The sequence below is a fragment of the Mytilus edulis genome, chromosome 1 (assembly GCF_963676685.1).
Source record: "Mytilus edulis chromosome 1, xbMytEdul2.2, whole genome shotgun sequence".
NCBI classification, from domain to species: domain Eukaryota; kingdom Metazoa; phylum Mollusca; class Bivalvia; order Mytilida; family Mytilidae; genus Mytilus; species Mytilus edulis.
This window is the reverse complement of record NC_092344.1, coordinates 15079609-15092702: the sequence shown is the minus strand read 5'-3', so window position 1 is coordinate 15092702 and position 13094 is coordinate 15079609. Positions and strand designations below refer to the sequence as shown.

The following is a 13094-nucleotide window of genomic DNA, read 5'->3' as shown; positions in this document are numbered from 1 at the left end:
CTTATAGTATAACCAGAGACTAATACATGCCTGATTTTCATATGATGAAGACATAATCTTTCTATCAGTTTAGTCTAAAGCTGGCATGTCAGTAACTGCTTGTATAGTCTTTTGTTAATTTATGTATCATTGTCATTGAGTTTAATTTCTTATTTTACCAATTCTGAAATCGGACTCATATACTTTTTAAAATTGAGTTTTACTGTTCGTATTGCTGTTTGTTTGTTTATTCTACATTGGCTAAAGGTAAACGGGGGAGGGTTGAGATATCACAAAACATGTATCCCCCGCCGCATTTTTGCGTCTTTCTTAAGTTAGGAGCCTCTGGTCTTTGTTAGTCCTGTATATTTTTTGTTTTAAATTTTAGTTTATTTTTATGTTTTGGATTTTGGTGTGACGTCGATTTTTATTAAACCAGTACACATTTTGTTTCGGGGCCAGCTGAAACTGAAAGCCGCCTCCGGGTGTAAGATTTTCTTTATGTGTAACAAACGGAAGTTTTTAACGACCTTGACTGGCTATACAGCCCTTGCACGGTCTTTGTGTTAAAGACCCGTTTAATAATATATGTACAGGGGCGGATCCAGCCATTTTAAAAAGTGTGGTGCCTAACCCAGGATAAAGGGGGGTTCCAACTACATGTTCTCATTCAAAAGCATTGATCGCCAAAAAAAAAGGGGGGGTTCCAACCACGGACAACCCTGGATCCGCCACTGATGTACCATTTAAATTTGGTATTAAAAGACCCCAAATCATTCTAAATTTTGGCTACTGTATGCTATCATGGAAATTCAGTCTTTCCTGTCACTAAAGTATTTCTGCTGTAAAAAGATTCATTCCCGTTTCAGTGTCGTTGAAAATGTTAACAACTGTCAAATTTATAAACTGAATTTAAGCAGGTACAATCTGAATTGGTGGGCAAAGCGAAAGCTACTTTTTAATATTATTGGAAGGTTAATTTTTAAAAATTTATATAGGCCTAACAGTTCAATTTTCTATGATCTGTAACGGCTAATGGTTTAAGACTGTGTACGAGTTCCAATTTCTAAATGTTAGGCCCAGTTTAATGTAACCAAATTGTCCAAAAATGTAACATAAAATGATGGCGAACACTCGATCAAACAAGAACTATCATTCAAAGCAGTGACATATAATATCTGAGATTATATATATTATATATCTCTGTTTAAACCAGAGACTACTATAACACGTAATGTGTTGTAGTACTAAACCTTCACAGGTATGGGACTATTAATGTATTAGTCCTGGCACAGGACGTGAAAATACCTGATATATTTATGGCTGTGAAATCCTCAAAAAGAAATAATAAATAAAACAAGATTTTCTGAAGAAAAACACCAACAGGTCGTCCTAATCCTTTTGTTAAATCACTTTTTCTCACGGGTTGAACGGGGGAGATTACACCATTTTAAATGGTAAAATTCTTTTAATATAATTAATTAGACATCAAAGACGTTATACACTACTAAAACTCAAACGGATTAATAATTTCACATTTCTTGTAACTTATAATCGGTTTAGCTTAATTAGTAATTAAGAACCGCAATCAAGGTGTAATCAAATGAAATCCGATAGTTCCCAACAGCTGGAGAACTCATCCTAATGTGACGTGCACCTTGTGGGCGGAGTCAATATTCATGAGCGTTTAAAATTATCAAAATCTTTTCCACTGTCATCGGACAACCATTGAAGACAAGGATATTTTATTCACGAAGGATTTTAATATTTAATTTGGAATTACTTTTCAATTTTAATTAGTGAATTCTATTGTTTTATAATACTTTTAGTTAGGAGTTTTCAAGTGTAAAAGGGGTGGGCTTGCTATTTGTGAATATAAGCGGCGTCCACATGTTGGACAAAACATTTGATTTGTTTTGAAAATGTGAGTGCTATTTGACAACATCTTTTTGAAGAAAAGAGAAAGTCAGGATGGCTGCTTGTGGTGGTCATTCCCCGAGTTTAAGTCCATCTTTCATGGCAGATGAAAAGGGATGTTACAATTCTGTAAGTAAAGTAATTTTGATATTAAAAGTTCAGTTATAAAAATCAACAACGGGCACCTGCAACGATCTTTTATTCATGAAATTACCATAAAAAGAATTAGTTCATCGTGTTATGTTAATCTGAGAGCAAAAATTTAATGGACTTTATTTATACATTATATAAATCTCTTAATGAGATTAAGATTTTAACCTATGTACACAAGTTAACTATACCCTTTTTTTTAAATAAAAAAAGATTTATTTAGATAGCATAATTACTTCAGAGACACATACAGTGGCGGATCCAGAGGGGGGGTTGGTTCCGGGGGTTGGAACCCCCTTTTTTGGGCCGATCAATGCATTTAAAAGGGGACATAGTTGAAACCCCTCCCCCCCTTTATCCTGGGTTGGGAACCCCCTTTTTGAAATGGCTGGATCCGCCCCTCATTTATGTCTCTGCTTACTTACGGCAACTTTTAGGCATATTTACTCATATGAGGAAGAGGATCTTTTCCCATTCTACATTGTTCACTTTTTTGTAAAAATTTATTACTTTTCAATATATTAATTTCTTCAGCTTTTCCAATGTAATCTCAAAGAACCATGATTTATAAATTTAATTAATTACCTACGTAACTGACTCACAAATATAATTTTGAAATTCAGTCAAATTTTATGTCTTAAGAGTTGAGATAAATAAAGTTGTTCTGAGATATACCGGTTAATAATGTGAACAGATATTTTATTTTACATGAATGAGGGTAGTGTTGCCTTTACCGTCAGCGGTCAAATGTTAATTTTGGGCTACTGTTGGTGTCAAATTGATTAAAATTTTACTGTAATTTGTCAAAATATTCTTATTGTCAGAGATCTCAAATAATTATCCTAACCGTTGATTTTGGAAAAAAATTAACATGATTTGCCAAAATTATTTGATTTTTTTATTGTCTAAAAAAAGTTGTTATTTATTCGTTAAGCAACAAAAAGTACCGTTAACGTCATTGGCAAGCATTTTTACTGTTATTGGTCATGAAGGTAACCCCACCACCCTCATGAATACTTTGTTTTGTAAATTGATTATTAGTCAAAACTTTTCTTTGAATACAAAATTTACCATTTTAACTGATCAACAACGTTTATGTACATCCCTAATCCTTTCAAGTGCCTCACAAGAAACATGGTAAATGTTTTTGCTAAAATGTAAGCTGCAATATACATGTAATTTAAAAAACTAGATGTGTCAAAGCGTCACGAATGGCACCGTCTCGAAAAGTTGAAAAATCTGCAATTTTAATAACACATGTGGACACAAACATGATGGTTGTCTCACATATCAAAAATCAGCTCAAAATATGGATGCCTATAGAAAATAAGTGCGTATAACTGTGATTTTCAACAAGTTGTAAAGCCTTAATTTTGGCTAAAATTAGCAGAGCGGAACGAAACTTAAACTTGATCTGTAACTCATCATGAGTTACTCATATATACCAAAAAATCGGCACAATATCTGAAAGCGTTTAGAAAAAAAGTCTGTATAACTGTGATTTTCAACAATTTATCAAAGTCCATAGCCCGTATTTATTATTTCAGCAAAAATTTTAAAGATGTTAAAACAATTCAAATAATCAGCAGTACAAGTGTAAAGGAATTTCAAAATATGAAAGATTATCACTGTACTTTCTTTATATTTTCAGGGTCCCCCTTTAGCACATCAAATTAAAGCTGGGAGGCCTTGTTCTAACTGTCCAAATGTATGTCCTGGGTTTGAGCTGCATTATTGGAGGTAAGTCAGTTGTATTTTAGGACAAGACTTCATTGTTGATTTAACAACTGTCCAGGAGATCCCCTACAAAAGATGTTCTACAATAGGTTTATAGTTCTTGAACTTTGTAGAACTTTTTTGAAACATCAAGAACTGTTCTTGAGTCACTAAGAAAGTTCTAGAACACAATTTTGTCTTCTTGTTACATGTAGCTCTGAAATGTGATAAAGAGCAAGTTTATAGTACACCAATCATGCTGAATCAGCAGTTCTTATTTCATGAACCTGCTGATGGATTATATTTGCCACTAACCATATATTTCAGATTCAACATTTAACATAAGGATTGAACTTCATTTGTTTCTTCCATATTTGAAGAAGTCATTTTCGTTGAGGAGAGGGTAGCATTGGCCAATGGGTGAAGGCAGATTCAGCGAAATGAATCTCAAGCATTCATTAAAACACAATACATTATTAGTTGAACATGCTATAAAGTGTCACTTTTTCAAACAGCATAAGATTTGAAAATCGAACTATAGGTACGGTATGTTAATTAATAGATTGCAGTCAGCTTAAGGGGCAAATTTATTAGTTACATGTACCCTGTTTAATCAGTACAGTTTGTTAGTATAGTTGTGGTTTTAACAGTCTATTCATTCATGTTATCAATGCTTTCTGACATTTAAATTTGGGTACAAATTTTATTGTCAAAAATCATTGTCAGATTTTTTTTCTGAATAAACAATTCATTGAAGATAATATTCAAAGGTCTAGTTTCCAGTTCATAAAGTTTACCAAAGCCACAATGTAAATCAAATATTTTTTCTTTAAATTTGTGATATGTTTAGTTAAACAATTTTAAATGTAACTAACTAAACATATGCCTTTTAGAATACAATATACAATAAGGGACGTTCAAGAATGGACCAGTTCCACTGGCTATTATACGTGTTTTGAACAAAAGGACAAAATTCACATTATTGTGTGATCTGACTTCATTTTGTCTTGTAAATCGTACAATTTAGTTTGACTGCTTTCATGTAGATATTTTCCATCAAATAATGCAACAGATTTCTCAAATGTTTAGTGATCAGCATTTTTTATACATTTAATTAAGCTACTGATGATCAATACTCCAGAAAAGAGATTTACAAATATGATAAGCTTGTCTTCCATGTTAAAGGCCACATTATGTTTTACAGCAATGAAAAGTCTGTTTCTTTGCTTTAGTTGTTTTGCCAAGTGGCGAAGTGCCTATATGTATTTCGCATTTCGTGGTGTTTCATTTAATATCTTGCTGGAAATGTGGTACCCATCGTGACATGTAACAGTTTCTAATTTTTTTTTATAGAATGTGATACATTTTTCTGTCTCAAACACTAATTTGACAAATTAGGATAAAAACTCAATATACATTTGATGCTTCGAAGATCTCTTTCATGTAGCTCTTCCATTCCTTTTCCTTAAATAAAAATCAAATCGAAACATGATTAGAAATGACTCTGATGCCAAACTGAAAGTTATATCATATTGTAAAAAAATAATAAAACCGAAATTAAAAATTCATAATATGATTTTAGATAATTGAATCTCCATGTTTGACATTGTCAACATGTATGTTTTAAGACCAATGCATACATGTAGATGTTTGATTTGTTTACATTTAAAGTATTGAATCAATGAATATCTTCAAACTACAGGGGTTCAGGGAATTTGTCATTTATTTGTTTAATTTATTCCAGTAATGTCTCTTTCTTTGGCAAGATTCCATATGGGTAAATCAACAAATTTTGACTGAAGATTTATTAATATACCTGTTAATGTGTTGGCTTTTTCGCAGTCATTTTTTTTTTCAATTCAAAAAGGTTTTAAACCCTGATCAATAGTTTTATTACACCTAACTATTTTCAGGGTAAATTAATACTTTGTAAGTGTAGTTTTGATTAAGCAAGGTTTTCAAGGCTTTATGAATTTGATCAATACATTTATATGGTACTCTGATTGAAATTTATATAACTTTTTAAAAACCCTATGTAACAGGGAAATTTAAAATTTCAGTTATAATATTTCATGACGTAACACAAATGAATACTTCATTGATCTTCTTTTATATACAAATATACGTGGTTAAAACTTAAAACAATAAAGTTCAATGACTAAAATGGATACTAATTGTCTTTAAGTCAGTCTGTTACAAATTGAAAAAAAAAAATTAATTGTGCCTGTAAAATTCTGTTTGGTTTCAATTTTTGGGCATGAAATCTAGATCAGTGTATATATTACACTGTATTTAAAAGTACCATTTAAATCCAATTAACTTATTAAAGTCAAAACTTAGCCACTAGTTTCAACATAAAACTGCTTAAAAAATACTGATACTGATGGGAAATTTTCCAAATGTACATGTACATCTTTCAACAATGAAGTGTGAATGTCATAATACCTTGTATACATGTATGGGTTGACACCAAGTTCCTTAATTTATTCATTTATATCATTTATTGGTGATTTATGAATATCATTATAAATCAATATAAGGTTGTCAATTACCTCACAATACCTGAAGGAAATAGACAAAGTTGTCACTTTGTCATAACCAGATGTGTTTATTTTTATCTCAAGTTTCAATTAATAAAGTAATAAGGACCCCCAGGTATGGTTACTCTAGCTATGCACTGAGATTGTTTGGGACAGGAATTAAATAAAATTGAGAATGGAAATGGGGAATGTGCCAAAGAGACAATAACCCGACCATAGAAAAAAACAACAGCAGAAGGTCACCAGCAGGTCTTCAATGTAGCGAGAAATTCCCGCACCCGGAGGCGTCCTTCAGCTGGTTTAAAAAAATGTACTTTCGAAAAAAAAGAAAAATGATTTTTGAATAAGGAAATAAGGAGTGTGTAAGTGCAGCCATATGATATAACATTGTAAATAATAGGGTGGCTTGATTTTTAGTCCAGACAACTAATTACTACATCTAAGAATATATTAGGGAAAAATTTTCCACTCCAGAAACCACTAAAAGCTGCACATAACAAAATACTTTAATTAATTCTCACGCAACATGCCTCTAATTGTTTCTAATGGTAATTACAGTCAATTATAAAATACAGGGAGAAAATTAAACAATAAAGCACATGCAAGTCTTCAACATGTTGATGTAAAAGTACTACAATATGATAAAGCACATGTGGGGATTGTTGAAAAATAAATTCCACTTGATTATCGTATTGATAGGGAACAATTAAATGAATTCCTACCAATCTATTTGTCCTTGGTGAAGCTAGATGGGAAATTAATACCATAGTGGAACAATTAATGAAAAAATGTTAATGGTTTTATAATTGTTGTGGGTACTAACTAATGTTGGTTTGACAATTAACTTTCTACTGTTTGTACTATGGTACCAAATGTTGCTTGTTTTGATAGCAATACTACAAAGGATTAAAAGCATTTTAAACACATTAACATGATTAAAGCTGGACATTCAGCATGCAATTGCTAAATCATAAAAAAAAGTTAGATACTTGTTTTATATATTGATTGTTTATTCTAAATGTCCTGTGGTTATGTATTATAAAAGAAAAAAAACAATAACTGTGATTAAAGTAAAGACCATGGCCAGTATATTGAAAATAGATATTGTTTGGCCCTGAGGCTTTGGTATAATTACCTGCAAAACTTATAAACACTGGAGTCCATCATGTTTTTTTATTTGCCCTGAGAAAAAACTTATGATTATTATTGCCTTAATGCACACGTTTACATTGCCAACTAATTTGTACTTTTAAAACTAGCAAAGAAAAAGTAATACTAAAGTCTTTATTTTTATAATCAGTCACTTATCAAGGATTAATATGTATTATCTAATTCAAAAATATTTTGAAAGTAGTAAAAATAATGAAAATACACACAATGTCATACTGACTTTCCTGAGGCAGGCCAATTAAAGCCAAATCTTTGATGTTTAATGGTATTATTACTGGACTCAGGTGTGAGGTTGTGGGTCTATTAAGACATTTATAGGACATAATCATACTATTTTATGTCTCTATATTGTATTATCTCTTACTTATGTCTTTATATTCATTGTTGATGTAAATATTGTGATGTTTATTATCTGATTAAACTGGCTTGGGGAGGTCGAAAAGCCAGGTTTCAAATCTGACCGTTGAATTGTGAGATCTTTATAATCTTTGATGTTCCACAGAATATATGAAGAAATATTATTTTGTTTTATTAATGTTATTTTGGCATAACAACATCCCATGTTTAGAAAGCAATTTAGCCCAGAGTTATGCTGCAACAAGATCAGGTGAATTCACATTTTAATATTATAAATATATATATTACAATGTACTTCACATAGATCTACAGTCAAAATTTACTTTACAGCATTGTGTACAGTTCACACATGTTAAGTCTGGCAAAACTAGCCTGAACCCCAATGCTAAGGGGGTTGAGAGTCCATACATTTTTGTGCTAAAATTGAGGATTAAAGTTCAGGGTAAAAGATGACCTTTACTAAATGCTTGTAAGAAGTAAAAAGTCAATTGAAAAGCAATTCATGTTATGTTGAGAATGTCAGATACTTACATCACTGTGACCACATGCAAATTACATTCCAAGATGAAATTATTCATAACAAGTCTAGACTCCAGGTTATTCAGAGCTTCTCTGCATGACTTTTTTGAAGAAAAAAAATTGTGGTTGGGTTGCTGTCTCATTTACATTAACCCCATATCTCTGGCTGACATCTCCTGTTATATGTTTAATATATTTAATACAGGATGAAATACATAAAACAATATTCTCTTTTTTAAAGGAGCGAAGTACATGGATAAATTTTGAAATTTCTTTAGGGATTGGAAACTGCAAGAAACACAAGACTACAAATGTCAATCATGAAGCTGCATAAAACCAAACATCAAATATTTAAAACATAAACTTAATTAATTCCCACAAGTAATATTCACAAAATGTATTACGTAATATCATAATCTGAACAATCATTTGAAACTTAATAGCTTCCATCTCAAATGTAACATAATTAATAGCATTGTTTGTATTCTCTCTTTGGGGAGTTTTGTTAAAAATTATTTTGTCACTGGTCAATTTTTATCGAAATCTCTTTCATTTTGATTTTCTTGCCATTCAGAACATGTACAAATGTAAAGTATTATTGGGGTATTTTTTGGAAAACATGTCTTGTGGCCCGAAAAGGATAAAACTGTGAAGTAGCACCCCATTCTCAATACCTAATGTACCAATTCCAGGAAGGTTTTGAGTTATAAAGGTTTGAATCACCATACTATTGTACAGCATTGACATTTTTAATTTAGATGAATTGTCTTTAGGGAACATTGATAATTCTTACTCCCAATAATCTTGCTATAATTTAGAAAACAGATGACTACTAAAGGAGCATTTCTACAACAGAGAAACTCGTAGAACCATGAAGAATCTTCCAGAAAATGTGCAAATTATTGTACCACATTAATAATCATAAATAAGGAAGAAGCGCAGATTTAGATCTACTTGTGTGTAGTCTTTAAAAGATCTGTTTTGTACAGATAATTTAACCTTTTGGAAAACCTCTCTCACTCTGACAATAACTTCTAGGTGCATTATTTGTAGCATTTGTTGAGATAATTACACAGAAGCAGCTGATTGTGTCTAATTACTAATATATTACATGAAAGGGTGGGCACTACCCTAAACTATCAACACAGATGTTATAAGGCATTAATCCTAGCTATATTTATATACTTAACATCCAATTTAACTTTGCTTAATTTAAATATTTATAGTATACATCCTGTCAACCATACTTGAGAAGCCATTACACAATCATTTGTATACTTTTCTTAAAGACCCAGCAGTGTAGTCCCAAACAAGTATACTGGTTGCTCATTTATCAATGATTTGGGTATCAATGGAGAAGCTTTTGAAGTGTAGATATATAGGAAGGATATGCACATACATGAATATTCTGTCTTGTATCTATCCAATACTCAGATCACATTTTTTGCATATTTTATATGCAGGCAAATTTTGAAGTTTGAGATTACATGAAATATAATGCAAGACAAAGTATCATTTTATATCTACAAAAAGATCTCGTTATCACCCTCTAAACTGTTTACCTGGACAGAATTTTATTAAATTTGTGGATTGTGTCAAGATTTCCCATTGTTAAAAAGTTTAATATTGACACTATCATGAATGGGAGTGTCAGTGTTAAAAAGCACATTTTAATAGAATTTGGTTATAATGCAAAAGTTATGTAATGTGAAAACTATGTCTTTTCAAATAGTCTGACATTCCTTAATTTTAAGATTTTATGGTTTTGTAATTAGTAGAATATGAGTTTGTTTGGAGTACAGGAAATGCGATAAGAACAGATATTTGGTATTTTTTGGACGTCAAGCTGTTAAACATGAATTGTCTCCTCAATTGCTCAAAGAAAAAAAAGTGAAGACAAATTTTTCTGTTAGATTTATCAAGAATATTTATAAAACGCACTGGTTTGATTGGTCCACAGAGATGTCTGTTAATCCAGTATGCATACATTCATCTAAAAGTATAAGAAACTCTGTTTAATTTATTCATATTCTTTTATTTTGGTTGCACCAGACTTAGAACAAGTCATGCAAGTCAGATAGAGGATTGAGCATACAATTTCTTTAACAGTATGCATGTTTTAACAGTGCTCCCACTGACCTGGTAGATGTATAACCGCCCATTTTTATCTGCACTGGCAGAATGCTTCTAAAGTTCATTTGGTAGAGTATGTGCCACTGGCGTCCTGGATTCCAATGCTCTCTGGTTAGGTGGTAAATTTTGGAATAAAGTTTCTGCTTTGCTGATACAATTTAATTAAGGTCTAAGGTGTAAAGCAGTGATACACATTCTTATTACTTGTGTGTGAGCACGCTTAAATGTACTAACATGAAAAACATGACAGGTGCCACATGTTGCACAGGATATTCTTATGCTTCCAAAGCACCTTGGATCACCTCCAGTGTATAGTGGGGTTTGTGTTACTCTGAGTCTTGGATCACCTCCAGTTTATAGTGGGGTTTGTGTTACTCTGAGTCTTGGATCACCTCCAGTTTATAGTGGGGTTTGTGTTACTCTGAGTCTTGGATCACCTCCAGTTTATAGTGGGGTTTGTGTTACTCTTGGTCTTTAGTTTTCTAAGTTGTGTTTTGTGTACTTGTGTTTTGCTCATTGTTGAAGGCTGTGACCTATAGTTGTTAATGTCTGTGTCATTTTGGTCTTTTGTGGATAGTTGGTCTCATTGGCAAATCATACCACATCTTCTTTTTTATATTTTGTCTGTTTGTCTTTTTCTTTTTTTTAGCCATGGCTTGTTAGTTTATTTTAACTAAGGAGTTTGAATGTCCCTCTGGTATTGTTTGCCTCTCTTTCACATTGTAGTTTAGTCCTGGCAAAGAATTTTCATTTTGAGGATTATAGAACTTTCAATATTCTTCAACTTTCTGCTGATGAAGTTGTAATTACTACAATATACCTGTCCAGAGAAAACAGAGAAGAATTTGTGGTTAATCTGGTTACTAATTGGCACTTGTATGTTGATTTGTTTGGTTTGATGTACACTTATTATCATTTGGTATTGTGGCTGACCAATGAAAGATGAGCTTTATCAGTAAACTATAACAACTGACCAATAATAATATTGATAAACATTGTTAGGGTAATTGTTTCTGTGTCTAGGTGCAAATTACATACATATCATAGATTACATATTTTGTTCAAGCTGTGGAACCTACAGTATACAAAATTTAACCTTTCTTTAAGGTTACACATGTGCATTCCAGGGATGTGCCAAGTTCAGACTGTTTCGTCTTGTTACTGTTTCATTTGTTGTGAAAAATATAAGGCCTCAGTTTTGACCAATTGTTAAGTTTTGTGTCCACTTAAGACAGCAAAGGTTGGAAAACTGTTTAAGAGATCTTCTACTGCTTTTGTATCTGGCTAAATTCTGCCAGTTAAAACACACCTCCACAAGTTGGGCCACACAGTATTGAAATTGTGGAAATATATCATTGGAAAAACATTGCAATCCCATAACCCCAAAAATCTTTGTTATATATATTGTATTGTTTGGTTGAATCCTCTCATTGACATTTACCACTTACAATGTAATGTGGTGGATTCCATCTTATTTATTTTCGTTGGTATCCATTTTCGTTGATTGTAGAAAACTTGGGTTTTTTCGTGGATAGAAGATTTTCTTGGTTTAGCAATATCTGTATACAAGCCGTTTAACGGTTATAAAATTTGTAATTCAATAAACATTTGAAGTCATGGTTCACCTGCGCCCACAAAACCCACGAAAATTTGTGTCCTACGAATAATGAGTCCACAGTATCCCTGCTGGAAATACAACACTTGTCAAAGTAGCATGTATGGTTATGAAAATGTGAGCAAACACCAATATGACAGCAGCCCTTCAATACCAATTCACAACAGATTCATATTTAATATATCAGGTAACACAAGCTGAATTTGAGTTGTAACAGTGATACATACATTGTACATACATGTACTTTTATGTCCATAAAAAAATTTAATACAAAAAACTTAAAATTAACAATTGGATCAAAAGAAAATAGCATAGTTATTTATTTATAACAGCCTATAGGTTTTTTCGTTTCTTCTTTCAAAAATCGTTAATTCTGAATATATATAAGGAGAAACATACATTTTTTTTACCTGAAGAAAGGTTAGACAAGGTCGTATATCAAAGAATAAACAAAGCAGACTAATGCCCTTCAGTTTACATACACTAGAAAGGATTTAGTTTGATCTTTTTAAGTCTGGGGGTTGTTTTTTCAAGTATTAAGTTAAACATTTTTGTTGAGAAACATTTCCTCAGATATTATTAATGCATATATATATATATATTTGTGTTGTAATATATTGGGATATTAACCCTTCAAATCAAGTCCGTTATCTCAACCGTACTGTGTTAATGTCCTAAGAAATTCTTATGAATGAATATTTTATGATTCCGATAAACAGCTTCAATTGTGAATAAAAGCCATTAATAAATTCCATTTGAAAAAGTTGTTTCAAATTTTTTAAGCAATTGGAAAAGATTTAGCCATCTTCTATTAAAGAACATTAAGATTACTTAGAGCTTAGTGTCCTGCTGTGAATTAAGACTTTTCCCTTTGCAATGTGGTAATAATCATTCTATTGGACACTGGATTTGTGAAATTGACAATTTTGTAAAGATTAAAGGTTATGAAGAATCACATAACGGTATTCAACCCACATACCACACACATTACATATAAC

The 13094-nt window shown here is 31.7% G+C and overlaps 1 protein-coding gene across 1 annotated transcript in view; it reads left to right on the top strand.

The window, feature by feature from the left end:
• Positions 1 to 1654: 1654 nt before the first annotated feature.
• LOC139510744 (prickle planar cell polarity protein 3-A-like) overlaps positions 1655 to 13094 on the top strand; it is a 54719-nt gene continuing 43279 nt past the window's right edge. Inside the window, exons 1-2 of the mRNA XM_071297273.1 lie at positions 1655 to 2025; positions 3698 to 3786. Of these exons, the coding sequence (XP_071153374.1) occupies positions 1951 to 2025; positions 3698 to 3786 (164 nt within the window). The 5' untranslated portion in view covers positions 1655 to 1950. The remainder of the gene's footprint in view (positions 2026 to 3697; positions 3787 to 13094) is intronic.